The sequence below is a fragment of the Hermetia illucens genome, chromosome 3 (genome assembly GCF_905115235.1).
Source record: "Hermetia illucens chromosome 3, iHerIll2.2.curated.20191125, whole genome shotgun sequence".
Classification (NCBI taxonomy): domain Eukaryota; kingdom Metazoa; phylum Arthropoda; class Insecta; order Diptera; family Stratiomyidae; genus Hermetia; species Hermetia illucens.
The window spans coordinates 33,677,331-33,705,017 of record NC_051851.1 but is presented as its reverse complement, the minus strand read 5'-3'; the positions used below and the strand labels follow the sequence as shown (position 1 = coordinate 33,705,017).

The 27,687-nt window shown below is 44.0% G+C and overlaps 1 protein-coding gene across 1 annotated transcript in view; it reads left to right on the top strand.

Moving 5' to 3' along the window:
• Nucleotides 1–25,526, top strand: part of LOC119652413 — an 83,867-nt gene extending 58,341 nt beyond the window's left edge. Inside the window, exons 3-8 of the mRNA XM_038056530.1 lie at nt 15,755–15,991; nt 16,193–16,370; nt 16,489–16,589; nt 24,723–24,797; nt 24,861–24,917; nt 25,107–25,526. Of these exons, the coding sequence (XP_037912458.1) occupies nt 15,755–15,991; nt 16,193–16,370; nt 16,489–16,589; nt 24,723–24,797; nt 24,861–24,917; nt 25,107–25,124 (666 nt within the window). The 3' untranslated portion in view covers nt 25,125–25,526. The remainder of the gene's footprint in view (nt 1–15,754; nt 15,992–16,192; nt 16,371–16,488; nt 16,590–24,722; nt 24,798–24,860; nt 24,918–25,106) is intronic.
• The last annotated feature ends 2,161 nt before the right edge of the window (nt 25,527–27,687 follow it).

The window sequence follows — 27,687 nt, the reverse complement described above, 5'->3', positions numbered from 1 at the left end:
TGTCCCATTAAAAGCCCTACTAGGGTTTTCGTGTTCCACTTCTTAAGGGACAACAAAAATAAGCTCTGGCGGCTCCGGGTTTCTTCGCAAAGATTTCAGATTTCAGTTCAGATTTCTCCATTCGGGTTTATCAATTCTTACAATGTTACCCTCCAGAATAGACTTGACATGGATGGCCTGATGCCGAAAGTTGGTTTCGGCCTCACTATTATTGGTCCAGGCCCTTGTCGAGCCAGTCTGTCGGTTTCTTCATTACCAGCGATGCTCGAATGCTTTGCCATTTACATCAGGAATATTTGGTTCAGTTGGCTATGTTTCAGCAGTACCTGCAGTTTAGAGTTGATAATGTTGCCCGTCGTAACAGATTTAAAGGGCGCCACCGCACCAAAACCAACGGGATCCATTCCCTCTATTACCGGAGTAAAAATAATGCCTTTCGGACCTGCAGACTTGCATCTATCGAACATGTTAAATGCTCATTTCACTCGTTCCAGTGCCAGTGTTCAGTCTTTCGGTGGAAAGGTGTTTGTACCTGTCGTCCCCAGAATGAGATTTTGGATGCTGCCTGGGAAGTGCACTTCAAGCAAATGATGGTCTCTTCTTTGTTTTCTGTGTATCTCTCGTTCTGTATGTAGATCCGTTTCAGCTCTTCTTCAAAACTTTCTGAGCCCGTATCGATCCTAGCTATCGAGCTGAATCAGACTTTAGTACTCAGTTGAGGAGCATCCATGCCGTTCTCCTCTGATTTTCCAAATCCGAGCTCTTACCATGGTGTTTTTCTTTTATTTGGCATCTTGAGTGGAAGGCTGGTTTCGAGAGCTTCTTTCATGTTCATCAACATCATCAACGGCGCAACAACCGGTATCCGGTCTAGGCCTGCCTTAATAAGGAACTCCAGACATCCCCGTTTTGCGCCGAGGTCCACCAATTCGATATCCCTAAAAGCTGTCTGGCGTCCTGGCCCACACCATCGCTCCATCTTAGGCAGGGTCTGCCTCGTCTTCTTTTCCTACCATAGATATTGCCCTTATACACTTTCCGGGTGGGATCATCTTCATCCATATGGATTAAGTGACCCGCCCACCGTAACCTATTGAGCCGGATTTTATCCACAACCGGACGGTCATGGTATCGCTCATAGATTTCGTCATTGTGTAGGCTACGGAATCGTTCATCCTCATGTAGGGGGCCAAAAATTCTTCGGAGGATTCTTTTCTCGAACGCGGCCAAGAGTTCGCAATTTTTCTTGCTAAGAACCCAAGTTTCCGAGGAATACATGAGGACTGACAAGATCATAGTCTTCTACAGTAAGAGCTTTGACCCTATGGTGAGACGTTTCGAGCGGAACAGTCTTTGCAAGCTGAAATAGGCTCTGTTGGCTGACAACAACCGTGCGCGGATTTCATCATCGTAGTTGTTATCGGTTGTGATTTTCGACCCCAGATAGGAGAAATTGTCAACGGTCTCAAAGTTGTATTCTCCTATCCTTATTCTAGTTCGTGTCTGTGTTTGACCAGTGCGGTTTGATGTTGTTGGTTGATTCGTCTTCGGTGCTGACGTTGCCACCATATATTTTGTCTTGCCTTCATTGATGTGCAGCCCAAGATCTCGCGCCAATTGCCGCCTGCTCGATCTAGATGAATGCAGTTTGTACGTCTCGGGTGGTTCTTCCCATGATGTCGATATCGTCAGCATAGGCCAGTAGTTGGGTGGACTTGAAGAGGATCGTACCTCTTGCATTCACCTCAGCATAACGGATCACTTTCTCGAGGGCCAGGTTAAAGAGGACGCATGATAGGGCATCCCCTTGTCGTAGACCGTTGTTGATGTCGAATGGTCTTCAGAGTGATCCTGCTGCTTTTATCTGGCCTCGCACATTGGTCAGGGTCAGCCTACTCAGTCTTATTAATTTCGTCGGGATACCGAATTCTCTCATGGCCGTGTACAGTTTTACCCTGGCTATGCTATCATAGGCGGCTTTAAAGTCGATGAACAGATGGTGCAACTGTTGTCCATATTCCAACAGTTTTTCCATCGCCTGCCGCAGAGAGAAAATCTGATCTGTTGCTGATTTGCCTGGAGTGAAGCCTCTTTGGTATGGGCCAATGATGTTCTGGGCGTATGGGGCTATCCGACCTAGCAAGATAGTGGAGAATATCTTATAGATGGTACTGAACAACGTGATACCTCTATAATTGTTGCACTGTGTGATATCTCCCTTTTTATGTATGAGACAGATTATGCCTCGTTGCCAATCGTCAGGCATTGATTCGCTGTCCCATACCTTGATCACAAGTTGATGAACCACTTGGTGTAACTGGTCGCCTCCATATTTAACCAATTCGGCTGTAATTCCATCGGCCCCTGGCGACTTATGATTTTTTAGCCGGTGAATTGCAAGGACTGTTTCTCCTAAACTTGGTGGTGGCAGTATTTGTCCGTCGTCTTCAGTTGGCGGGACCTCTAACTCGCCGATGTTCTGGTTGTTCAGTAGCTCATCAAAGTACTCAACCCATCGCTCTGTCGGAAATCAGATTTCCCTCTTTGTCTCGGCAGGATGAGCATCGAGGTGTATAAGGCTTCATCCTGCTGACTTGTTGGTAAAACTTGCGCGCCTGGTGCGGTTGCTCCCTGTACTTTTCTAGTTCACAGACTTGTTGGTTCTCCCAGGCTTCCTTTTTCCGTCTGTGAAGTCGCTTCTCCGGTCCGACGGAGTTCGTGATAAGTCTCTGCGCGTGCCCGCGTTCTTTGAGAATGCAACATTACTCGGTATGCGGCATTCTTCCGTTTCGTTGCTAGCTTACATTCATCGTCAAACCAGCCGTTCCGACTCCTTTTGCGGCTGGGGCCAAGTATATTTGTGGCCGTATCCATGATAACGTTCTTCAGGTGGTTGTGAAGATCATTAGTTGATGCTTCATCTCCAGGTCCTCTATTGACTGCGGTTATTGCGGCATCCATTTCCCTCTTATAGGTGTCGCGGAGGGTTGTGTTGTGGATGGCTTCAGTGTTCACTCTCACCTGATTGTCAGAGGGGATTCTAGGTGGTATTGTTATTCGAGCTCGGAGCACCATGCCAACGAGATAGTGATCCGAGTCTATATTGGTCCCCCTATATGTTCTGACATTCATCAAGGCTGAGAGGTGGCGGCGTTCGATCGACACGTGGTCAATTTGGTTGAAAGTGGTCCCGTCTGGAGAGGCCCACGTAAGTTTGTGGACCGCTTTCCGCGCAAACCAGGTACTTCCAACAACCATTTCGTGTGACCTTGCTAATTGAATAGTCCGCAGTCCGTTATCATTTGTTTTTTCGTGTAAGCTAAGGGAGCCAACGTATCGCCTGAATACGGGCTCCTTACCTACTTGGCTGTTAAAATCCCCAAGTATGATTTTGATATCATATCTGGGACAGGCTTCGAGGGTTCTTTCGACTGCCTCGTAGAAGGTATCCTTCTCCGACTCTGCAGTCTCCTCTGTAGGGGCGTGAACGTTTATGGGGCTTATATTTCTAAACTTGCCTCGCAAGCGCAGAGTGCATAGCTGTTTGCTTATGCTTTCAAAGCCGATAACAGCAGGTTTCATTTTTTGGCTGACTAAGAAACCTACTCCGAGCACATGGTTTACTGGATGATCGCTATAATATATGGTGTAGTGGCTCTTCTCCAGGAACCCTGTCCATCGCATCTCTTGCAACGCTGTTATATCCGCCCTATATTGGGACAGGGTAGCGGCTAGCTGCTTATCAGCTTTATCTCTGTACAGGGAGCGCACGTTCCATGAGAAAATGCGCCAATCGTTGTTCCTTTTTCGTTGCCGAGTCCGTCGTTTTAAAATCCGTCCTATCTGAGGCTCCTGTTGTGGCTTCGTAACAAGTCGTTTTCCGTGTAGGATTGTCAGCCCTACCCAACTCCCAACCTGGAGGACCAGTTGGTACAATTTGTCCCGTTTTTAGGCGCGGGAGACTCGCCTTCATCCTTCTCCGTCTGCAGCTTTTCGTCAAGAAAGAGCTCCCAGCGGTCACCATGTGGAGGTGGAGATAGGGTTTGGTAGTAGAGCTGTTGGTGTTGGTTCAGCAGGCATTTCCCAGGTTTTATGCTCCATCGTGGGTACCAATCCACGTTTCGCCCCGGGACTTATACTACCCTTTGACCATGTTTCATGTTAGTTGAGATCATTTAAGATATTTCCTCAATTCCAGCAATGGATTTGATACACCCCCAGGTATCGTTACTCGGGTGCTCAGTTCTATTTTGTACGTCGGCCAGTCTGCCTTGCGTAGATTCCAAATGGAGTGGTGGGAGGTGGATCCGTGCCTATTACGAAATCAATGCGCCTATAATCCGAGAGCGACAAGAGATGTCAGGGAATGCCACTGTGATGTCGATGACCTCTCCTCTGACCACGTGGAAGAAAGTGGATTCTTTGCCCAAATTGAGGATCTACAGTTCCGTTCCTATAAGAAACTCGAGTAGTCTGAATCCTCTCCAGTTGATGTTGGAACCTTCCCAACATATATGATGGCCGTTAATATAATATGCTTCTATTACCGCCAGGCTAATACTTTTCGTATATTGAATAGCTCTGATCAACGTTCCATAGTCGAAATAAGCAGAACACCACAAAATCTCCTTATTTCACTATTGACTGTTTACGGTTAGTTTAACTGTTGTGGTGTCGCCATCATGTAGGTCGTTAACCAAAGTAGCTTCGAGGTCTTTTGAAACCACCCATGCTAGAGCGGGGTCTAATATTTCTACAGCATATAACAAGGCAGTATACCGGAAGTCTAAACCCCCTGATTTCCCCAACAACAACCCATGTTTCTTGAATGAGGTATTTAACAAATATACACTCTTTGCAGCTATTGATCCGACGGGTGATAAGTGCAGCTACCCCTTGTCTAAGTTTCTGATGAAAATGCCATGGGATGTGCGTCCCCTTCGATGATTTCAGGAGCCGACATTAGTCAGGTGACGGTTCCAGGCTTCGGCAAGCTGTTTGTTCCGGAACCTCCATAATACCCGGTTCAAGAAGACCGATAACAAGGAAGTCACGCACCCTCCTCCACATCGGTGATAGAGGAGCAGCATTTTCTGGGCAACTAGTTCGTACTTTCTTCGTTCGTTCTTACTCCGTAACATTTTAAGTTATACACTTACCGACTTAAAGCAAAGTTTAAAGCTTTGTGAGGATACAGTCCTTACTAGTTAGCTAGCAGGAGTTTCCTCCTAAGTTGTTCGCGGTGGTCGATATTTTAACCGGGTAGATTGGTGCCGCCATACAATACGCATCTATCGGTTTCGATAGCTTTAGCTGCAGATGAAGACTTGGCCGCTGCTGCCCGAATCTTCTTTAGGCTGAAGAGTTCGGATCGTCAGAAGACCGCTGCCACTTTAGTTTGCCCTTTGAAGCGGATACTGCAGACGATCCCTTCCCCTCAACATTGACACAATACGGGAGTTGCGGTTTGGCTGGAAATGGTTAGCCTTGAAGCTGTTTGCTGTTTGAAGACCTGCTTACCCGTGGGCAAGACTCCAGCCTCCAAAGGTGGCGTCGACTGGAACCCGGTGTAAGGAGTGCTGATAGAAGTGGATCGCTTCGGTACGGATTGGATACAGAATAAGGATTGGCTTACAATTGTATTGACTCCCACTTGATTAAGTGATAAATCTGACTCTAAACTCAGGCCCTCTAGTGATGAGTTCAGGGTCGCCCTTCACTCAATTTCTGCTTTTGTTTTGGTTGTGTTTTAGGTTTTTAAGTTTGTCATAGCTCACTGCCATGGCCTTTGTTTTACCTGGGAAAGTCAGTCGATCTCAGTAGAGTACCTTTTTGCTGAGACAAGGCCTGTTCAACGTGAGGGTCATCTGGTACCCAGAGTTTATTGTTAACGGCCACATCTTAACCCCTGTGACCATTCAGTCCTCGGCACGCTAGTCACGCTTTGCTTGAAATTTTGATCACTGCTTAGCGTTAGGTATCACCTCTGGTTCCCTAGAGGATGTTTCTTACTCATCTCCATCACCACGACAAGGTAATTGTCCAGGGAGTGTGGGTCAGGTAAATGACGGCGTTTGCACACGGAGTGCCTTGGGGGTACCAAATGAAAAATCTCAATTAGGTCGTCACTAAATAGGAGATCATACTATCCTCAAAATGCTCATATCAGGCTAAAGCTATCTATTTTCTGTGAATCTACTCCAACCATTTCTGGAACAAAAGATTCTTCAACTTAAACATTTGCTACACAGCGCGTATTATATGTACGCAAAATCATCCAAATAAAATGAGTTGAATTTCTTATTTTCGATTGCTTGAAATGCCAATGTCAGGACCAGAGGATTTCGCTCTTCAATATTCATAACTATAATTAATTGTTTAGAACACATTCGTTTTTAAAAATTCTACGTCTCATCGTCCCTAAGCATCCATTCAGACTCGATCACTTCACGGCTCTAATTTCAATACCATTGCGTCCTGGAGACTCCAATGAAAATTTGTGTAATGGCGTTTCCAACTTGGGAACCTACACCGAAATGTCCACACTAAAACGCATTTATTTCCATTAAGTCTCGTTATTTGTCTCCTAAATTGACCATCCTCATTCACAATGCCGTAACTTCAAATCCTTGCAAAACAGAAGCGAACATCCTTTAGATTTTCATCCTGGCTCTGGGCGTCCGGAACCTAACTACCCCATACGGTTATACACTCAGAAATACCGAATGTGGTTTTAGCCAATGCATTCCCTATGCGACTGGGACTAAACGTCTTTTCGAGAATTCCATTTCAGGTTTTATATTTACTCAGCGTTCTAACTATTTCCATGACAGGCGACAACCACTTACAACTGGATCCTTAGTTTTTGCGTAACGCTCACTATCGGAAACTTTATCCGTTTGATGGCCGGAACGAGCTCATTCCCAGATCAAGGGAATTTCTCGTTTTTAATCTGTTTGCGGTCAAGATGTGTCCGGCATTCTCCTTGGTCTTGTCCCTGCCATCCTAGGCTTTTAGCTGTTAACGAATGTCCGGCGATTATTTGAGATAATCCGTGGTGAGGAACGGAAGTCTGTGTCTGTGTCTTTGATGGACTCGAACTGATAGAACCGAGCTAAGTGGAGCATGCCATGATTGTCAAAAGGTAATCTATAGGAATTGTCGGACAAAAGGTTGAAATGTGTGTTTCGTTCACTTCTCGTTGATTACTTTGAGCATCCACTCCATTCTGACTAGATCCAGAAACAAGTCGGGATACCGGAAGCTCGCGCTTCGGGTATAAAGGTTTTGTGTTCATCTTATCTAAGAAATTTCAACGCACATTTTTCTACCCGTATATAGCTACAAATCCAACATAATCTTTCATATTTTTCCAAACTACGAGACATACGTACATATTACAGCCATAGATATTACGCTCACCCTAAACAAACAAACTGCCTATTTCCGAATATGGTACACATATATGCACGTATATAAATTGATCGTACCCACATTTCCGATTTACTTCTTATATCTATCTGAATAGGCACTACCCACAAAGTTCATTAGCACTCATATACTATATACCTACATACACAATTGATATTCATATACAAATGACTAAAAAACTAAAACAAAATAATTCTTTGGGACCCCATTCATAAGAATTCATTTGGTTGTGGTATTGACGAATTGATATGTGATGATGACGTCATGCAGTTATGCATGAAGGGTGCGCGAAATTCGCAAAAACTGGTAAAGTTTTACCCCCTATAACTTTGTCAATAATAGTTGGATTTTCTTCAAACTTGACCAAACTGTGCACTATATTCTTCATTATATGCATGCCAAATTTTGTACTTCTGGGATGAACATAAGGGGGGTGCCGGGTAAATTTCTAAAATGTGGAAATATACTATTATTAACTTTATTTGTGCAGATATCGGAACCGGATATATTTTGAGGCCTAGATTTCGTAGAGATGCACCACTGTGATTTTTTTCAGATTTTTCGGTTGGATAGGTTCTGAGAACGAGACCTGTTACACTTTTTGTGGGTCATATTTTGAGCCCTCACTCCCCTATGTTTCACCCGATATCAAATATTGAACCAGTTTCGAAAAGTACTAATTGAGGCCTTTCATTTGATACCCCACATGGCCACATTTTATGAAAAAAAATTTTGCACCCTCCTTTCACATGTATGGGGAGCCCCCCTTAAACTTAACACAAAATGGCGTCAGTTGCTGCATGTAAAGGGAACGGCAGATTACATACTTCTGCCAATTTTCGTGACAATTGGTTCAGCCGTTTCCGAATAAATCGGGTGTGACAGACAGACAGACAGACAGACAGACAGACAGACAGACAGACAGACAGACAGACAGACAGACAGACGGACAGACAGACATCGAATCGATTCTAATAAGGTTTTGTTTCACACAAAACCTTAAAAATGGTTGGGATTTAGATTGTTTGTGGAGCCCACATTGCAAACATGGGGGAACGTCAAAAGTACGCTTGGCTTTCGTCCTTTTCTATCAAACAAATTGGCTTAACAGGATTCAGTGTTCGGAATTAGCATACTTAAATATGGCTTCTATGCATATTGTTCATATTAGCATAATTGCGCGAAGCTTTTTGAGGCTTTTATGGTGGGCACCGAACCGGAATAGTTTCACTAGTTACAAATTCCATATGCAAACTAGCGCTTCGGGCGGTGATTTACTTACAAACAATCTTCATCATCATCGCATTAACGGCGAGGACTCCCTTATGAGGTCCACATAAAGCTGATATAGAGGGTATGCCAGACGGATGCAGGGCAGTAAATGTTGGCAAAGGATTATAATGTTAATAGGGTGTGATATAATGCAGAGTGCAGTGAGTATAACATGAAGCCAACAAACCACTCATTACGGGACCTACTACATTTTACTTTAACCAGAATATGGTGCAATTAAAATGTTGGTTTGAGATCCGCTCATGGCCTTTACATGATAATATTTTGATTTGAAGTTTTAAGGGTTTTGTAGTCCGATAAAATATCGTAGTTCCCGGGTTGTGAGCAGACTTTCTCGTTTCTCACATTGAGTTTGTACTACAATTGCTAACAAGTTACTTCCCGGGAATATGGTATTCTAATCTTAATGAATTCCCATCCTGTGCACGGTTAGCCAGGAAGGGATGGAGGATATACAATTCATTCAACAGTAGTTCGTTGATTAGGAGAACATAAGAACAAGATGTTAGCACAGCAAAAGATTAGCTCCATGAAAACTGAAAACGAAAAACAACATAAAAGTAAGTCTAATAACGAAGAGGTGGAAGGAAATTGTTTTGCTTAGAATAGGTGAATGTGTTTACGCATAGAAGGACTTCCGGAACGATAGAACGTCAAACTATCAACTGAATACCTCCTGACCATCAGAGAGCTAGCCTGGAACCGTTTGTCACATTACCTCGGGTTTGACCCCGAGTTCTCCCGCACTGCATTCAAATCAGGGAATTTCTTTCACCAAAGGGAGAGGAGATGAGGAAGGGAGCTGTTAGTTCAAGGAGCCTCCTGCCATGCAGCTCCTTCACTGGTCGAACTATTCTTTGTTTGCAGTGAGGCGAACCCAAACATAATTCATAACACGGCTCCACCTGTTAGCGTTCCTCGGAATCTTCTCGACAATGTTGGCTGAAGAGAGATCCTCTGTGTTAAAATAAAGTTGTTAACGAATCCTGCTCCACTTTTCACAAGAAAAAAAGGTGTGCTGGATGTCATTCACAATCCCATTGCAAAACACACAGACAGGAGATCGTGCCTTCCCAAACTTGCTCAGGTAAGACTGAAACTCTCCATGCTCACTTAGGAGCTGGATTATGAAATGGTCTGCCTCACCATGCTTCCGATTCAGCCACCCACTTAATTGCCATAAAGGCACGCAGACCCCCTGCCTTTTGTCTCAATTTGTCAAGAGAGTTGCCATTCATCTAGTGTACGTTGTCGTTCAAACAGCTACCTCTCGTAGTAAAAAAGCCAAGAGACAGTGCGGTACGTAGACGCCACCCCAGAACTCCCCGGCTCTGTACTTGTGCGAGATGCTCACGATATTCTTCCTCCCCAAGAGCGTCAGCCCTTACCCAGCCCTTACCTCGTATAGCAGAACAAACTGCGTTGACGCCGCATGCTAGACGTAGGACCCCCAATGTCGGAACTTCAGCTGCGGCCTTGTTCCTTGTTGCTTTGATTTGCCCGCAAAAGCTCATCTTTGAGTCGAAAGTCAGCCCAAAAGTACTTAACCATTGGTGTTGTACCAAATATCGACTCACCGATCAATGTAGGACGCAGGACAGAGATTCTCTTTTTAGTCAGGATGACTACTTAGGGTTTTTCCGATGCAAGGTTGAAACCATGTGCAGTTTTCCAACCTGTAGCATCTATATACTAAGTCTGCCTTGCGCCTGTTCGGCAGTGCATTCGGCAACAAGCGCCGCGACTCCATCTCCACAATTGGCCAGACGCGACTCTTCGCCCGGATGAACTCCTGCGCTACCCCGGACGTGATCTCCATCCTCTTCTAACCCTTTAGAGTTTCATAGAGCAGGAAAGGGTTTGTCAGATAATCTCTCAAAATCCGTAAGAGATAATTCGGCACGTGGGAAGCATTGCTTAGTGTGCCTAGAATATCCTTTCATCTTACAGAATTAAATTCATTACTGACATCAAGCCTTACGAGGAGTATCACCCAACTGTGGGTCTCCGTGCTTTACAGCCGAACTACCGTAGGGATACGCCTCTGTCAGCACGTATTGCTTCCGCGAGTCTATTTCTGATGAGCTTTTTGAGCACTTTCCGAACGATGTCAAGCATACAAAGTGGTTAGTATGGAAAGGGCAACTCGGGGGCGTCCTTGCAACGAGAAGGGAAAATGTCCCTCTTGTCTGAAATGCTGAATGCGCCGAACAGTTGGTCTGCTGCGATTTTAGAGCAACAGTTTGTATACCTCTGCCGGGTTATCATCGGGTCCTGGCGCCTTCTTGTTTTTTATCGAGAGGATCGACTCTTTCAATTCCTTTATGGAGAAAAGTAGGCAGTCCTCGGCTTTAAATGATGAGATTTTCCGCATGGTCCCTACCAGGCTCTATCGGCAGCAGGCTCTTATCCTGTGTACTGTATTGCGGAACCTCCTTTTGGCTGATCTGTACTCTGCCATTGTGATACATGCCCCCTCCTGGTCGCTTCGACGTTGTGTAAAGCGGCGGAGTTTGTACCGCTTGCCGAGAAGTCTTCCAGAATTTACCACTCGTGCATTAGCGACACCAGTAATTTCGACTCGAAGAATACGTTGGGAATGTTTCCCTCGCAACCTGGTCGCCGGAACGTTGGCGTGGATTCAGGGTTTAAAACTGGCAGTCCAATTCTCGCTGCCTTTCGAGAATTCGTTTTCCTCAGAAGTCTGGATGAGGCATGCTTCATTCAAGCGTCCTGGCATTGAATTCACCCCTAACCAAGATCCGCCCTTCTGTGCCAAAAATAGCGTCCGCCAGGGCGTGAAGCCTGCGTTAAAAGTGCGGTACCGTCTCACTCGGTCTTAGATAGATACTGAAAAATGTTACAACACCGAATTCACACAAAGCCTAGAACCTTAAGGTGGTGCCGTCCTGAGCCCAAATGGCAACGGTATCAGATATGTCGTGGTGCCAAAGCTGGGTCCCAGTTTCGGTACTGTTCATTGATGAGCACTAGATCAGCTTTGATCCGAGCAAGGAATTGCGCTAGCAACACAAGAGCGGGTACCCTCCGGTGCATATTTATGTGTAGTAGAACCTTAAGGTGCTGCCGTCCCGAGCCCAAATGGCGGCGGTACCTGATATGTCGTGGTAGCACAAATCTGGGTCCCAGTTTCGGTACTGTTCATTGTTGAGCACTAGATCACCTTTGATTCCCGCAGGGAACTGCGCTAGCAGCTCATGAGTGGGTACACTCCGGTGCATATTTATCTGTAGGATGCGGATCATGTTAATCCCGTCTTAACACTTTCCAGTTCTGCTATAAGGACAAGCCCCCCTCCCCGCCTTGAGCCCGCACTGCCCTTGCATGGAGCTCAACTCTCTTCTTCGTTGCAGGCATTCGCTTTATGACCTACCTAGTCGCATCTGCAGCCCTCCTGTCAGGTCCCTGGCAGGTTGCAGAAGTGTATCCATAATCAGCATCTGTAACATTTGGTTGTGGCAGTTCGGATTCGTATCTTAGATATTACACAACCATTTCTGATTCTCCCGCTGTTAAGAAGCGTCCTCGCATATTCCTCCGCAACTTGGCATTGGTTACCTCTTGATATTCGCACTTGATGGCTTCTCCTACATCGTTCTTTTCTGTGAAGTAGTCAAGGTCTTGGATTTCTAGAGAGTTTCTGTGTTGTAGGTTAGAAACGAAAGCTTTGTCTTCCAGCCCCTTGACCTCTTCACTGAATGTACCTTTATCTGTGGCCCTCGGGAATTCGGCGAGGACTCCACCGCCCTTCGTTTTCAGAATTGAAGATAAGTCCGCTCCACTACCTTCGGGCTAGATCCGATAAGGGATTTCACTGGAGACTTCCGCAAAGGTCTTGCCTTCCGTTTTTTTCACAAGCAGAGCTGGCGGTCTAGTTTTTCGTCTCCCCATCTTTTCTTTTGGACTTGGATATATAATTGAAAAAGAAAAACCAGTTGCGAAGGAGGTTGGCGCGAGTTATAAGGTGTGCGGCGTTAGACAATGATTCCGGGAAGAGAACCGAAACTTTAGTCCCTTGGCGCCTGTTTAAGGGGTCATACATTATTAAGCGTGGTGGTTCTGTGTTTCGAGTAGCCGTTGCCAGAGTTCCTGGTAAGTCTAATTTTCGTGTTTTTGTGGCCTTTTCCGCAAACCGTAGGTTGTACCAGCATGTCTCGCACTTTTCGAGGATTCCGATGACCTACTACCTGAACGAATTTTCCGGGAGGCGGGTCTAGACCGTGATCCAGTCTTACCTCCCGAACTCAAAGCACCGATCGGCTCCGATAATTAAGAAATGGTGGCTGTTAGCGCTGCCGCAGCCTACCAAAGCTGTGGTACCTGATTTGTCGTGTCTTGCGGTACCTCACCATGGATTGGACGACTGGGGCCCCAATCCGTACATACCACGATGATCTATGTACTCGACGGAAGTCTCTGCAGCCACAAAGGCTGTTGCAGCTCGATGCTGACTTTGTCACCATCCAGCTGCGTCATATCGTGCAGCAGTTCTACACCCAGTATCTGTCGCAGTTATAATGACTTCTTTAGGATTTCTAACGAATTAGGTACGCTATTAGATACGCTATCAGTTCGATGTAACTAGAGACTTCCGAAAAGCTACTAGGAAGAGACGCTGCAGGAAGTGGCAGTGACGGAGAGATAAGTCGGAGAAAGATCCAGTCATCTTGTTACTAACCACTTTGTATGCATTTTCTTGGTCGGCTTGTCGCGGGACCCGTCACCAAGAGAAATCAAGTAGGATTTATCATAATGGAATAACCTCAACTGTACTCTATTTATCTCTTTCCCTGATCTCAGCATTTTATTTGTGTTTTTTTGAGGTTAGTACAGAGTACGCTGCCTCAACCCCTCTAAAATGAATATGAATTATATCGACTGAAACACCGTCAACTTTGTGAAGGTTTGAGAGGGGTTGAAGGGTTTGAGGAAAGATGTCGTAGCCCGCTGAAGGAATGCTACCGATGACAAGAAGAAATAATCGGCTTCTGAATGCAACTTTGTCGAACTCTGCTGCATCTTAAATTCCTCAAAAACTTTACTTCGATGCAGTACATACCATACATCGCTCTGATAATGACTAATAGTTTCTCTCGAATGACTCTCCTTCGTGGAATATTCGACACCAACTCTTTTTTCACGCCATGGAAAACCTTCTCGCTGAAGTGCAGGTGAAGTGAAAGACTGAAATGGATACGGCGCCCCAAAATGATACGCAGGGTGTCAATGTGGTGAATACTAACGAACTAGAGAGGAAATCAGTCTGCTCTCTCTTAGTCAAAATACGAGCTGTCCTTAGATGTGTGCCGAAATAATATGCAATTGCAAACTGATAAGATTTTCTCTCTGCGGCAAGCGATGGAAAAACCGTTGGAATATGGGCAACAGTTGCACCATCTATTCATCGACTTTAAAGCCGCCTATGATAGCAGAGCCAGGGTAAAACTGTACACGGCCATGAGAGAATTCGGTATCCCGACGAAATTAATAAGACTGACTAGACTGATCCTGACCAATGTGCGAGGCCAGATAAAAGTAGCAGGATCACTCTCAAGAACACTCAACATCAACAACGGTCTACGATAAGAGGATGCCCTATCATGCGTCCTCTTTAACCTGGCCCTTGAAAAAGTGATCCGTGATGCTGAGGTGAATGCAAGAGGTACGATCCTCTTTAAGTCCACCCAACGACTGGCCTATGCTGACGATATCGACATCATGGGAAGAACCACCCGAGACATACAAACTGCCTTCATCCAGATCGAGCAGGCGGCGATTGGTGCGAGATCTTGGGCTGCACATTAATGAAGGTAAGAAAAAATATATGGTGGAAACGTCAGCACCGAAAACGAACCAACCAACAACATCGAACCGCACTGGTCAAACACCAAGAATAAGGATAGGAGAATACAAATTTGAGACCGTTGATAATTTCTCCTATCTATGGTGGAAAATCACAACCGATAACAGCTATGATGATGAAATCCGCGCACGGTTGTTGTCAGCCAACAGAGTCTATTTCAGCTTACAAAACCTGTTCCGCTCGAAACGTCTCACCATAAGGTCAAAGCTCTTACTGTACAAGACTATAATCTTGCCAGTCCTCATGTATTCCTCGGAGACTTGGGTTCTTAGCAAGAAAAATTGCGAACTCTTGGCCACGTTCGAGAGAAGAATCCTCCGAAGAATTTTTGGCCCCCTACATGAGGATGGATATCATGACCGTCCGGTTGTGGATAAAATCCGACTCAATAGGTTACGGTGGGTGGGTAACTTAATCTGTATGGATGAGGATGATCCCACCCGGAAAGTGTATAAGGGCAATATCTATGGTAGGAAAAGAAGACGAGGCAGACCCTGCCTAAGATGGAGCGATGGTGTGGGCCAGGACGCCAGACAGCTTTTAGGGATATCGAATTGGTGGACCTCGGCGCAAAACCGGGATGTCTGGAGTTCCTTATTAAGGCAGGCCTAGACCGGATACCGGTTGTTTCGCCGTTGATGATGATGATGATTTTTGCAACAATAGGAAGCACGCAAATAGCCTTCTTATAGCCATGTTCAAGGTATTATGTCCTTTTTCGAAATTTGGACGATCATCCCCTTCTTCCACTCATTCTATATCTTTAAGTGTCCCTTTACGACAAGCAGAGAATACTTTGAGTGAATTTTAAACTTCTCAACCCACAGCGGCGTCACTAACTCGGCGGGGTGCTGACTTACCATTTTAATAGTATATACAAATAGCCCGGGTCTGGTTTACCCTACCTATTTAATGACATTTCAGTCAAATTATACGGGCTGAGATTGCCTATGGTGGAGTTAGGGAAACAACTATATTTCTACTGTCCTTGCTACTCCTCCTTTGCTACATTACAATTATACCATAACTATTTGCTAGGCTTTTATATGTTTCATGTTGCGGGCTCGCCTCCTTTTCAGTTATGTATTTAATCTTATTTAACTTTTTTTCAAAGATATCAACTCAAAATTCTCCTCTTCATTACAGGAAGGTAAACGAGGTTATCTGGAAGGTTTAGCTGCGCACTATGCAAAGACTACTTCAACACCATACGAAGATGTATTGAATGCGATAGAGAAAGTTCGACTTTCTAAGTGGACGGAAAGACATGTTAGAATAGCTGCTGGTCTGACTACGGGAAGACCTCATCATCGTGGATCGGCCAATCAGTCGGGGCTTCCAAATAGCCAAAGTCAACCAATCTATGTACCAGGAAAATATTTGGTGAGTTGCTATAACTGAGTCCTGAGCCTAACTGTGAAACTATCCCATCTGAAAGGAAATGATAATTTCATTATTTAAGATTAATTTTTATCTAAATACTAACTTTAGTTCGTTGAGTATAATTTCCTGAATTCCACCAAAAATTTCTCTTTGAATTCTGTCCCACCGCTTTCAATTGGATGAACTTTTGACTGATCATAGCCATCGAGCTGCTTATCTAATCGTGAAGAAAACGAGATCTACAGTTTTACACAAAATGACTTGGCAGCTAGGATGGCTCGCAGTGCTATAGATACGAAATCGGCTGTGAATTTGAGTGGGATGCAAAACAGTTACCCAACGACAAGATCAAATTTTTTTTACGACTTTGCAACGACAGGTGCGTATATCATTTGCTAATTTCATGTAAACCTATCCTTCCCAGAAGCTGGTCTTAATTGATAGAATCCTTTTTAACAATAAAGCACAAAAAGTCATTTTTTCTCTAAAAATTACAGAAGGACGTAAATCAAAAAGACGGACAATGTTTACACGTTTTCTGAATGGCTTACGGCATAGTGGCGATGACCTTAATCAGACAGAAGGAATGCAATTAAAAGTAAGTAAAAGTGTTTCAGTTTCCATATGAATTTCTAATGTTTCCCGGAGTTTATTTTGCTTGTATCTTTGCGATTCCACTTGCATTGCGATGCAAAATTTCAAGGGTACACTTACTCACGTACTCGCAGACAGCACGTCCTAAGAAATTCAAATTACTTGACGCCACTTACGCTAGATTTTAATGTGAGCAGGGTTGCAGTCTAATTCAAGGAAAAGTGTACTCACAGTGGTGAATTCAGTTGTTGCAATCTAACAATAATTAAAAGAATATATCTGTTACAGCTTATGAAGTTACTCATCTTCAAATCTAGTATTCTGTAGATTCATCACATTTTTTTTCCTTTACTATTTATCTCGCACTTCCTAAAGTGTCTAGAATTTTAGATCAACCAGCTGAGCTGAAAAGGTATCAGTGAACTCTCCTATATAAAAACTCCCGAAAAGGATTTTTCTGCTTCCTTATGGTAACCTTGTAAAAGATTCGACTTTAACCGCCAGGTGGAAGTTCCTTTCATCTACACCAGACATTACCAGGGGTTGCTGAAAAGCGCCCATGGACAGTGAAAGTTACCTGAAGGATGCTTTCAAGTCAGCGACAAAACCAACAACAACTAACTCAACCCATGCAGAAGCCATACCTCATCTCTGTCCTTGGTAAAAGCCAGCCTGTCTCAAGGCAGGATATAGTGCATCCTCGAGAAGAGATATGTCCATCGCATACAAAGGAAATTACAGTGAAAAGAAGAGGTGCCTGGGAATAAGATTTCAAACAGTTGAGAAGTGTAATCTCAAGACGTTGTGTGTATCTGAAATGAAGATTTCAGGAAGCTTATAGTTCATCGGTTGGGATCTTAACGACAAAAGCGTGCAGAGAAGTCACTAGCCTTATGGCAGCGTTAAAATTTCATACTCGAAGATAATCTCTGAAGCATCTTAAATGCTGTCATCATATTGGTGTAGAATGCTTTCTTGGATGGTTTCTTTTCAAAAGATTAGAGTGCTCTGTGGCTTGAAAAGCTACATGCTGTCATTTTATCCAACATGCACGTTCATTGATCCGACGTTGCTATTAGAGTACACGAAAGTAATACAGATATATATGTTCTTATGTCGACTTGATATTTCGCGTACCCTATCCACATTGTTAGCCTAAAAATCTGCTAAGATATAACACCCTAGAAATTCATTAGTGAAACCATATCCTATGTTTTTTTGGAATTTTTCTTCAATACGTACAACCCGCTTTGCGCTTTGGAATTATCCGTAACATAAAAAAGAAGAACTTTCGTGAAAATGAAGGTTTTCTTTGAAAGAACGGCACTTGCCACTGAAACTACTATCCGCTGCCGACAGTATCATGGTTGAAAAGGCAGAGCGTCTTTCCTGCTTGTCCTAAGGGATGACTAAAAGGGATAGCAATTTGTGGGCCACGAACTTGGAAATCTGGAAACTTTATTGCTACCCAAACGTCAACAACGCCTTGGATTGAGACTGACTTCCCGCTATTGAAAATGGACTACGATTGGTTTCTGTTCTTGCTCCCCGACAATAGTAGAGGGAGTCCTCAGAATGCTCGCTTTTTCCAAGTAAGATGGTGGGACTCTGGGGGGTACTCTTCTCTTTCTTGGCACTCTTATGGTAATATGCCTTTGTACTCTGAAAGACCAAGTGGCAGTAAACGCGATCGCGGTGTCTGGTTGTTTCTGACGGAGCGTTTCCCCTACCTGGGAGCCGATTTCCGACGGACTTCTAACTGAGCGATTTCGGTTCAGGTTAAGGAGCATCATAACTTCCGATATAGTTGAAAAGGATACTTTCTTTGAGTAATTACCTACAGTTCAGGGAAAGCATCTTAAAGGTGACATTGTGATCGTGGTAGGTGATCTGAATGCCCCTGACAACACCTTGCTCGGATATGTGATGGGGAAGCATGGTCTTGGCGACCTCAACCATAATTGTGGGAGGTTCGCGGATTTCTGCATTGGTGACACATTGTTCGACCACAAAGCCATAAGGTTAGTTGGTCCTTAGCTGACCGTATGAGCAATTAGATCAACTACTTCGAGAGAGAAAGAGTTATCTTGCCGATCAAACGGAAGATATGCTGAGTAACCCGCTTAAGAGTATCATTGGGCTGCTATAAAAAATGCTATTTTCTCGGGTGCTGCACGGGTCGTCGACCACGTCCCGAAGGGGTGTCATAAGATCTGGCCGACTGCGGAATCGTGGAAGTGGATCAACAAACCCATGGGTTGAAGGTTCTTTTGACCGCTGCGAGTGATGGCGAGCGTGACGAACTCGAACTGCAACACGGAGCGAAATCTCGAGAGTTCAGCGTAGTGTACACCTTGAGAAGAGAGAATTTACGATTGCGCTGGTTAGGAAAGAGAAAGATGCCGCAATGATTTCAAAAATATATACCGCATCACGGACATATGCAAGCTTGTGTACTTTTTGCGAAGGACGTTAACAATTGGATTCTCATCCACGATTACGAACAACTGAAGAAGTTAAAAGAACACTTCACCATTGTTCTTAACTGTAATACCTCTGGTGAAGTTCTTCCTCTTGAGGAGGAAAAGGCTTGTCACCCTAACATGCGGATACGGACTGCTCCTTCAAGCAGAAGGGAAACAATTTCCGAAATCATCATCATCGTCACCAATGGCTCAACAACCGGTATCCGGTCTAGGCCTGCCTTAAAAAGGAACTCCAGTCATCCCAGTTTTGCGCCGACGTCCACCAAATCGATATCCCTAAAAGCTGTCTGGTGTCCTGACCTACGCCATTGCTCCATCTTAGGCAAGGTCTGCCTCGTCTTCTTTTTCTACCATAGATATTGCGTCTTATAGACTTTCCTGGCTGGATCATCCTCATCCATACGGATTAAGTGACTCGTCCACCGTAACCTATTGAGCCGGATTTTATCCACAACCGGCCGGTAATGGTATCGCTCATAGATTTCGTCGTTATGTAGACTACGGAATCGTCCATCCTCATGCAGAGGGCCAAAAATTCTTCGGAGGATTCTTCTCTCGAACGCGGCCAAGAGTTCGCAGTTTGTTTTGCTAACAAACCAGGTCTCCGAGGAATACATGAGGACTGGCAAGATCATAGTTTTGTACAGCAAGAGCTTTGACCTTATGGTGAGACGTTTGGAGCGGAACAGTTTTTGTAAACTGAAATAGGCTCTGCTAGTTGCTAACAACCGTGCGCGGATTTCATCGTCGTAGTTGTTATCGGTTGTGGAAGTTTCTAGATAGGCGCAATTATCAACGGTCTCAAAGTTGAATTCTCACATCTTTATTCTTCCCGTTTGACCACAGCGGTTTGATGTTGCTGGTTGGTTGGTTTTTGGTGCTGACGTTGCCACCATATACAGGGTGCGGCAGCACAAATTCCTTTTTTAAAATGCGCGCCACTCAGTTAGTTGATGTCATAGCGGAGCGCTAGTGGTCTCGTTCAAGAGGGGATACTGTAAAGTTTTATCCCGACACGGTTCAGTCGCCATCATGCGTTGGAATAGTGAGGAGCGTGCTTTTGCCGTTGAGGTTTACTTTTCAAGCGTATGTTCGGTTATTGCAACACAGCGTGCATTTCGGAATCGCGTTAATTTAGCCTCGTTGGCTCCCGTCCCAGACCGCAAATCAATTGTTACATGGGTCACTACATTCAGATAAACTGCAAGTGCGACAAAAGGAAGAACTGGAGTCCCTCGGCCCGTTAGATCATCTGAGAACATTGAAGCAGTGAGAGCGTCAATGTTGCGATTGCCACGGCGTTCTGCGCGCAAACACGCATCTGCCCTTGGACTATCCGATCGTTCTGTGAGAAGAATTCTTCGTGATGATCTTCATTTTCATCCCTATAAGATGGCGATAGTGCAGGAACTTTCAGAACGTGACTTCAATTCTCGGATGAACGCGTGTGAGCTTCTTCTTGATGTCGTTCCCGAGGGTGCTATTGTTTTTTGTAGCGATGAAGCCCATTTTCATTTGTGTGGGTCGGTTAACAAACAAAACATGCGCTACTGGGCTGACACCAACGCTCGAGAATTGCATCAAAAGCCTTTGCATTCACCCAAAGTCACAGTGTGATGTGCAATTTCCTCTGCTAGAATTATTGGTCCCTGGTTTTTTGAGGAAAATGAGGTTACAATGACAGCGAATTCGGACCGGTATGTAAACATGCTATAGAATTTTTTTTCCCACGGCTATTAAATTTGGATTTGGGGGACACTTGGTTCCAACAAGATGGTGCAACAGCACACACTTCAAGAGCATCGATGGCTCTTTTGAGGGAACACTTTCCAGAGCGCCTTATCTCAATTAGAGGCGATTTGGAATGGCCGGCTCGCTCTCCTGATCTGTCCCCTTGTGATTTTTTTCTAAAGGGTTTTGAAATCCCGTGTTTATGTGAACCGTCCAAGAAGCCTACAAGATTTGAAGACCAACATCCAAGAAGAAATTGCCAACATAACACCTGCTATGCTAACAAGAGTCATGACAAACGCCAGAAATCGGTTTCCGCAATGTATGGAGAATGGGGGACGTCACCTAACAGATTTGATCTTCAAAACAATGTAAATAAAAACTTTAGACATGTACTTACATTATAAAAAATAAATAAATATTTTCCGATGCATACAATAGTTTTTACTGAGTTTTGAAAAAAGGAAGTTATGCTGCCGCACCCTGTACTTTGCCTTGCCTTCATTTATGTTCATCCCCAAGATCTCGCGCCGATTGCCGCCTGCTCGATCTGGCTGAAGACAGTTTGCACGTCTCGGGTGGTTCTTCCCATGATGTCGATGGGTGGACTTAAAGAGGATCGTACCTCTCACATTTACCTCAGCATGACGGATCACTTTCTCCAGGGCCAGGTTAAACAGGACGCATGATAGGGCACCCCCTTGTCGTAGACCGTTGTTGATGTCGAATGGTCTCGATAGTGATCCTGCTGCTTTTATCTGACCTTGTACATTGGTCAGGGTCACCCTAGTCAGTCTTACCAATTTCGCTGGATACAGAATTCCCTCATGGCCGTGTACAGTTTTACCCTGGCCATGCTGTCACAGATGGTTTTAAAGTCGATGAAAAGATGGTGCAACTGACGTCCATATTCTAACAGTTTTTCCATCTATTGGAGTGAAGCCTCTTTGGTATGGGCCAATGATTTTCGGGGCGTATGGGGCTATCCGGCCTAGATAGATGGTACTTAGCAACATGATACCTCTATAATTGCTGCACTGCGTGATATTCCCTTCTCTATGTGTGAGGCAGGTAATGCGTCTTTGCCAGTCGTCAGGCATTGATTAGCTATCCTAAACTCTAAGCATCAGTTGATGAACCACTTGGTGTAATTGATCGCCTCCATATTTAAGCAATTTGGATGTAATTAAATCGGCTCCTGGCGGCTTAAGTTTTTTAAGTCAGTGGATTGTACGGACTGTTTCATCTATGCTTGGTGGTGGCAGCATTTGTCCGTCGTCTTTAGTTGGCGGGACCTTCAACTCGCCGAAATTTTGGCTGTTCATCAAAATACTCAACCCATCGCTCCCATATGCCCATTCTATCTGAAATGAGAGAAATGAGCATCGAAGTGTATAAGGCTTCATCCTGCTGACTTATTGGTAAAACTTGCGCGCCTGGTGCGGTTGCTCCCTATACTTTTCTAGTTCACAGACTTGTTGGTTCTCCCAGGTTTCCTTTTTCCGTCTGTGAAGTCGCTTCTCCGCCCGACGGAGTTCGTGATAAGTCTCTGCGTGTGCCCGCGTTCTTTGAGAATGCAACATTACTCGGTATGCAGCATTCTTCCGTTCCGTTGCTAGCTTACATTCATCGTCAAACCAGCCGTTCCGACTCCTTTTGCGGCTGGGGCCAAGTATGTTTGTGGCCGTATCCATGATAACGTTCTTCAGGTGGTTGTGAAGATCATTTGTTGATGCTTCATCTCCAGGTCCTCTGTTGACTGCGGCCATTGCGGCATCCATTTCCCTCTTGTACATAGGTGTGTTGTAGATGGCTTCAGTGTTAACTCTCACCTGATTGTCAAAGGGGATTCTGGGTGGTTTTGTTATTCACACACCATGCATGTCACATGTCCACACACCATGGATACCATGCCAACGAGATAGTGATCCGAGTCTATATTGGCACCCCTATATGTTCTGGCATTCATCAAGGCTGGGAGTTGGTGGCGTTCAATCAACACATGGTCAATTTGGTTGAAAGTGTTTCTGTCTGGAGAGGCCCACGTATGTCTGTCGACCACTTTCCGAGTAAACCAAGCACTTTCAACAACTATTTCGTGCGATACTGCTAACTGAATAATCCGCAGTCCATTATCATTTGTATCCCTATGTAAGCTATGAGAGCCAACGTATCCCCTGAATACGGGCTCCGTCCCTACTTGACTGTTGAAATCCATAAGTGTGATTTTGATATCATACTTAAGGCAGCCTTCGAGTGTCCGCTCAATTGCTACGCTGATGCCATCTGTTTGCTCTCTCACTTTTGGCTTTTAAATTGGAAACCTATGATTAATTTGTATACCTGGGAAGCTGGTTTCCGTCGATGCAGGCACAGAACTGGATGTTGCCTGAAGCATTAACAGTCGTAGATTCGTTTTCGCTGGCCTATCTAAAATTTTGAAATGTTAGTGTTCTTTTTGTGTCGCTATAAGGGAGTAGCACATGGAAAATGAACCCCACTGTTACGCAAAAGCTTAACGCGTTCGTCAAATTTTGTCTGCGTCGTATCATCGTAGTTCGCTGGCCTGATACTATAACAGACAAAGAACTTGGTCCACGCACAGGCCTGGCGCTCGTACGCAAGTAATTGGAAAACGGAAGTGGCAATGGATAGGTCACATATTAAGGAGGGGCGACAGTAAATAAAGTAGGCAGGCGTCTCGGAAATCGTGAGGGAAACTGAAGGGCATTTCAGGTAATCGCGAACGATGGCGCGTAAATGCATATAAGCTGATACCAAATGAAAGATACTTTTTGCTTGACGATTGATTGGAACGGAATGAATCGCATCCCCTTTCTGACCGGCAGCATGCCTGTTCACGCTCTCTCCTGTTTGGGTGGGAAAAAGTTGTCGGCATTTTGGCCGGGCGCCTACTTTGGTCGATCGAGGATGTGAAACGGGTATCAATCATCGTTCCGCCACACATCCGGCCGGTGTTTTTGTGGTCGACGCATCAAGAACATCTCAAATCCAAAATTTATTCCGGTGTCATCCGGTTTTGAGCGCTAACTGACTATAAAAGACAATAAACGGCGCCTCGCTGTAATGGAGACAATGATATTGTGTTAGATCATTGGGCAATACGTTATGGTCACATCCGAAGCGAGGACATTATGTGTTGATATTGAGTTGTAACGATCCTGGAGAAATTGCGGGAGAGGCGTCTTCGGTGGCACGGTTATGTGATTCGGGCCGAGGAGAATTCATTCACTAAAATTGATTCGCCCATTGAAGTTGATGGGATAGCACGGATGAGATAACGATAATCTGATGGCCTACATGAATAAACCGGCCGGCACAAATGGAATTCCGAACTTCGGGTAACGAGAACGAGGTGTTGAGTGAGGCTCGATCAACTCGGCCATAGCGCTATCATTGCTAGACTTATTTTAAATGAAAACCTCTCAGGCACGTTGGTAAGTAACTTATCTACTATTTCCGATAGAGCTAACTCGAGTTGGTCGCTTGATTCTTATCCAACATCCAATTTATTCATAGTCTCTTTATTGTTTTCTTTCCGATTCGGTATGGAACCATTTTTCCATTACGTGAATTAATTGAAAATTCATTGATCTTGCAAATTTATAGAATTATAAGCCTTTATATATTGCGATTACGACCATAATCATACTAGCAAACTCTAATTATTATTTATTAATTTCGTATTTCCGACTTAACTATATATGGTCACCTTCCGCTAGGATTACGACGATATAGCAATTTCCCAATCCACCCTCTTATAATAATATAATAAGTTAGTTATGCATCTTTTTAATACAAACATAAGTTTCCTGAAGATACTTAACATTAATCAGGAAAATAATTCTACTTAATTGATACTAAACCTTTCTCATCCTTGTCTTTTTCCCTTAATCCAGACTAACGACCGATTAACGAAATGTGCCACTACCAAAAAAGAGCCACATCAGAACTTCGAAGAAACAATACACCGTGTAATAGTCTGAAAATATGAAAATTTGAAAAGTTTTGTAACTTTTTTGAAAATTACTTTTCAGTTGAAAACCCAGAAAGCAGCACGTAAAAAGGATAAAGGCGCCCATGATCGTAAAGAGGTAATACTATTGCACCCCAACAAAGATTTTAATCCTTTCTGTTATCACATAATATTAGCATACGCATAGACGTTGGAGTGTAGATACATCTATCTTTGTGCGCTATACGTACCTATCTGTATGATAACATAGAACTTTATTAGAGTTTCGTATGTGATAAACAACAACTTTCATGGTCTTCCATTTCAGGTACTGTACACCGTATGACAGTGTGATTAAAAAGATAATAGCAAACTTAAGCGAAGAGTCCTGTTTTGCCCTAGTTAATACACATTAGCATGGATCCTAGATACTCATATTCGCCGACATAAATACACTACACGATTTCATATTGTTAAATACGAGTCACTACAGCAAAGTTAACTTTACAGTATCCTCGTAGTGGAGGAAGAAAGGAATAATTTCTTATTTGCTTGGGTTTACCGAATACAGTGATGGCGGTAGAGCTTTTTACAGTGATTATATATTTGGGTACTTTTTTGCATTAAATTATGTCACCAAGGAAGCATAAGATATCACGAGAGGAAAGTGTTACGAAATTTGATTTGAAGGTTCATCTTGGATGGTTATACGTCTGGAGACAAGTTAAATTATTAGTTCGTTTTGGAGTAGGTTACGTTGTTCACGTTTGTTCGAAGCAGCCACGCGTTGTTAGAGTTACCTCAAATGGAAGGATTTGCATGAACATATCCTACTAAGAGGTTCAAAGCCAGGTGTTTGCTTATTTATTTATTTATCTATTTATTTAATTAACAATAAACAGAGAATACTCCAAATACTTATTGCATATTAGTGCATACAGAAAATAGACTGGAAACAAAAAATTACAAGGTGTCAATAACCCTATTTTCGTAAGTCGCTAGGGATGAAGCCAGAGGACCAAGCTGTAAAGGGTTATAATCCTTTAACAATGTGGGCAAGGGGAGTTGAACTAGCATAAGAGCTCCGCAAAAGGAACCTCAAAAATATTAAGGCTGCGAATAATGTGTGATGGGTCACGGCTACAGAGCTCTCCATCAAGCCATTACAAAGTTTGAAAAGAACACATGCGTCAGTCAAAGATCTACACGATTGCAGAGATGTTAGGTTAAAGAAATCCAGACGTTCAAGGAATGTCGAGAAGGAAACGTCCTTTTTAAAATTTAAGAATCGAGTGAATCTCCTTTGCTCAGATTCAATCAAAATATCAATCACAACTACGGTTAGGGACCACACTACCGAAGCATATTCAAGAATATTACGAATGAAGGATTTATAAAGGATGACTGAGGAATGGATATCAATGAACTGGTAGAAACTAGGGATAAAACCGGACATTTTGGAAGCGCGGCTGAGTGCATAGACATAATGAAAGTTAAATCGAAGTCTGCTGTCTAAGGTCACACCTAGGTTTTTGTAAGAGGCAATCACCACTAAGGGTTGACCATTACGATAAAAAATGGATAGCGGGGAGACATTTTTAGTGAATAGCATAGGGAGTAGCATTTCCTGACATTAAGTGGCAACTTGTTATGCACTCACCACTGAAATTATGAGTCAAGGTTTAACTGAAGGTTGCACTGATCAGTAGGCGAACCGACAACACAAAACAATTTTAAATCGTTGACATATAAAAGGCTAGGACAGGTAAACGTGGAAGCCCTTCCTTCCTTTCAGTAACGAAAAATGAAAACAGAAATGCACCCAGAGTGGATCTTTGGGGTACTCTAGATAAGGTAAAAAATGGAGACGAGATACAGCCACTCTTACTCTACCATCTAAGTAAGAGATTTCAAGGTTGTGCAGAATCCTTAAGAAGGATAAGTCGACCAACTTGGACTCTCTTTGAAAACCCGACGATACTTTCACGAGCTCCAGACTGGAATCAGTACAGACCTCTTGGAAGTACACCATCCGGGAGAACGGGTGAGAGAAGTGGTAGGAGGAGAGTTGACGGTTCTTGCAACCTTCAACACGCAAGCATTGCAAGGCGAACTGGAACACTACGAAAACGGTTGTTACCTATGAAAAGGTGAGAGCTGCCATACTGTCCTTTGAACATTTCAAAGCACCTGGCATGGGTGGCATCTAGCAATGCTAAAGGAGGGAATGGAGCACTTAGAGCAACCTCTATGAAATATTTTTCAAGGATTTCTTGCTCTGGGTTACGTGTCTTTCACTTGGCCAAACGACTAAGATAGTCTTCATACCGAAACTTGGGAAAGATGACTATAATAATCCAAACATTTCGGATAGATCAGATTGACTTCATTCTTACTGAAAGGTGGGGAGAGACAGGTCGAGCGTCACATTCGTGGGAACGTAGTCAGGTCGCACCCACTTAATGAAAACTAACATGCTTACCAGCGTGGCAAGTCCTATGAGTCTGCTGTTCAGTCTTTGGTTACAAAAATAGAGGATGCAACTCTGAATGGTGAGTACGCGATGGGGGTGTTCGTGGACATTGAAGGGGCGTTTAACTTTGCGCCTTTTCAAAAACTTTTCGATGCCGCCAGAGCGCATGGTGTTTGGGATATTTTCATTAAGTGGACCCATTCTATGTTAAAGAGAGATTAATGTGCGCTGACGTGGGTACCGATCGCTATCTAACAGCAAAAAGAACGAAAGGTTGCCCCAACGAGGTGTGCTTTCGCCACTGCTGTGGAGTATGCTGATCGATTCACTACTATGGGAATTGCAAAATTAACCAATACACGCTCAAATCTATGCTGATGATGCGGCTTTGTTTTCTGTTGACCGGGATCTTGGAACAGTGTGTTGAAATATACAA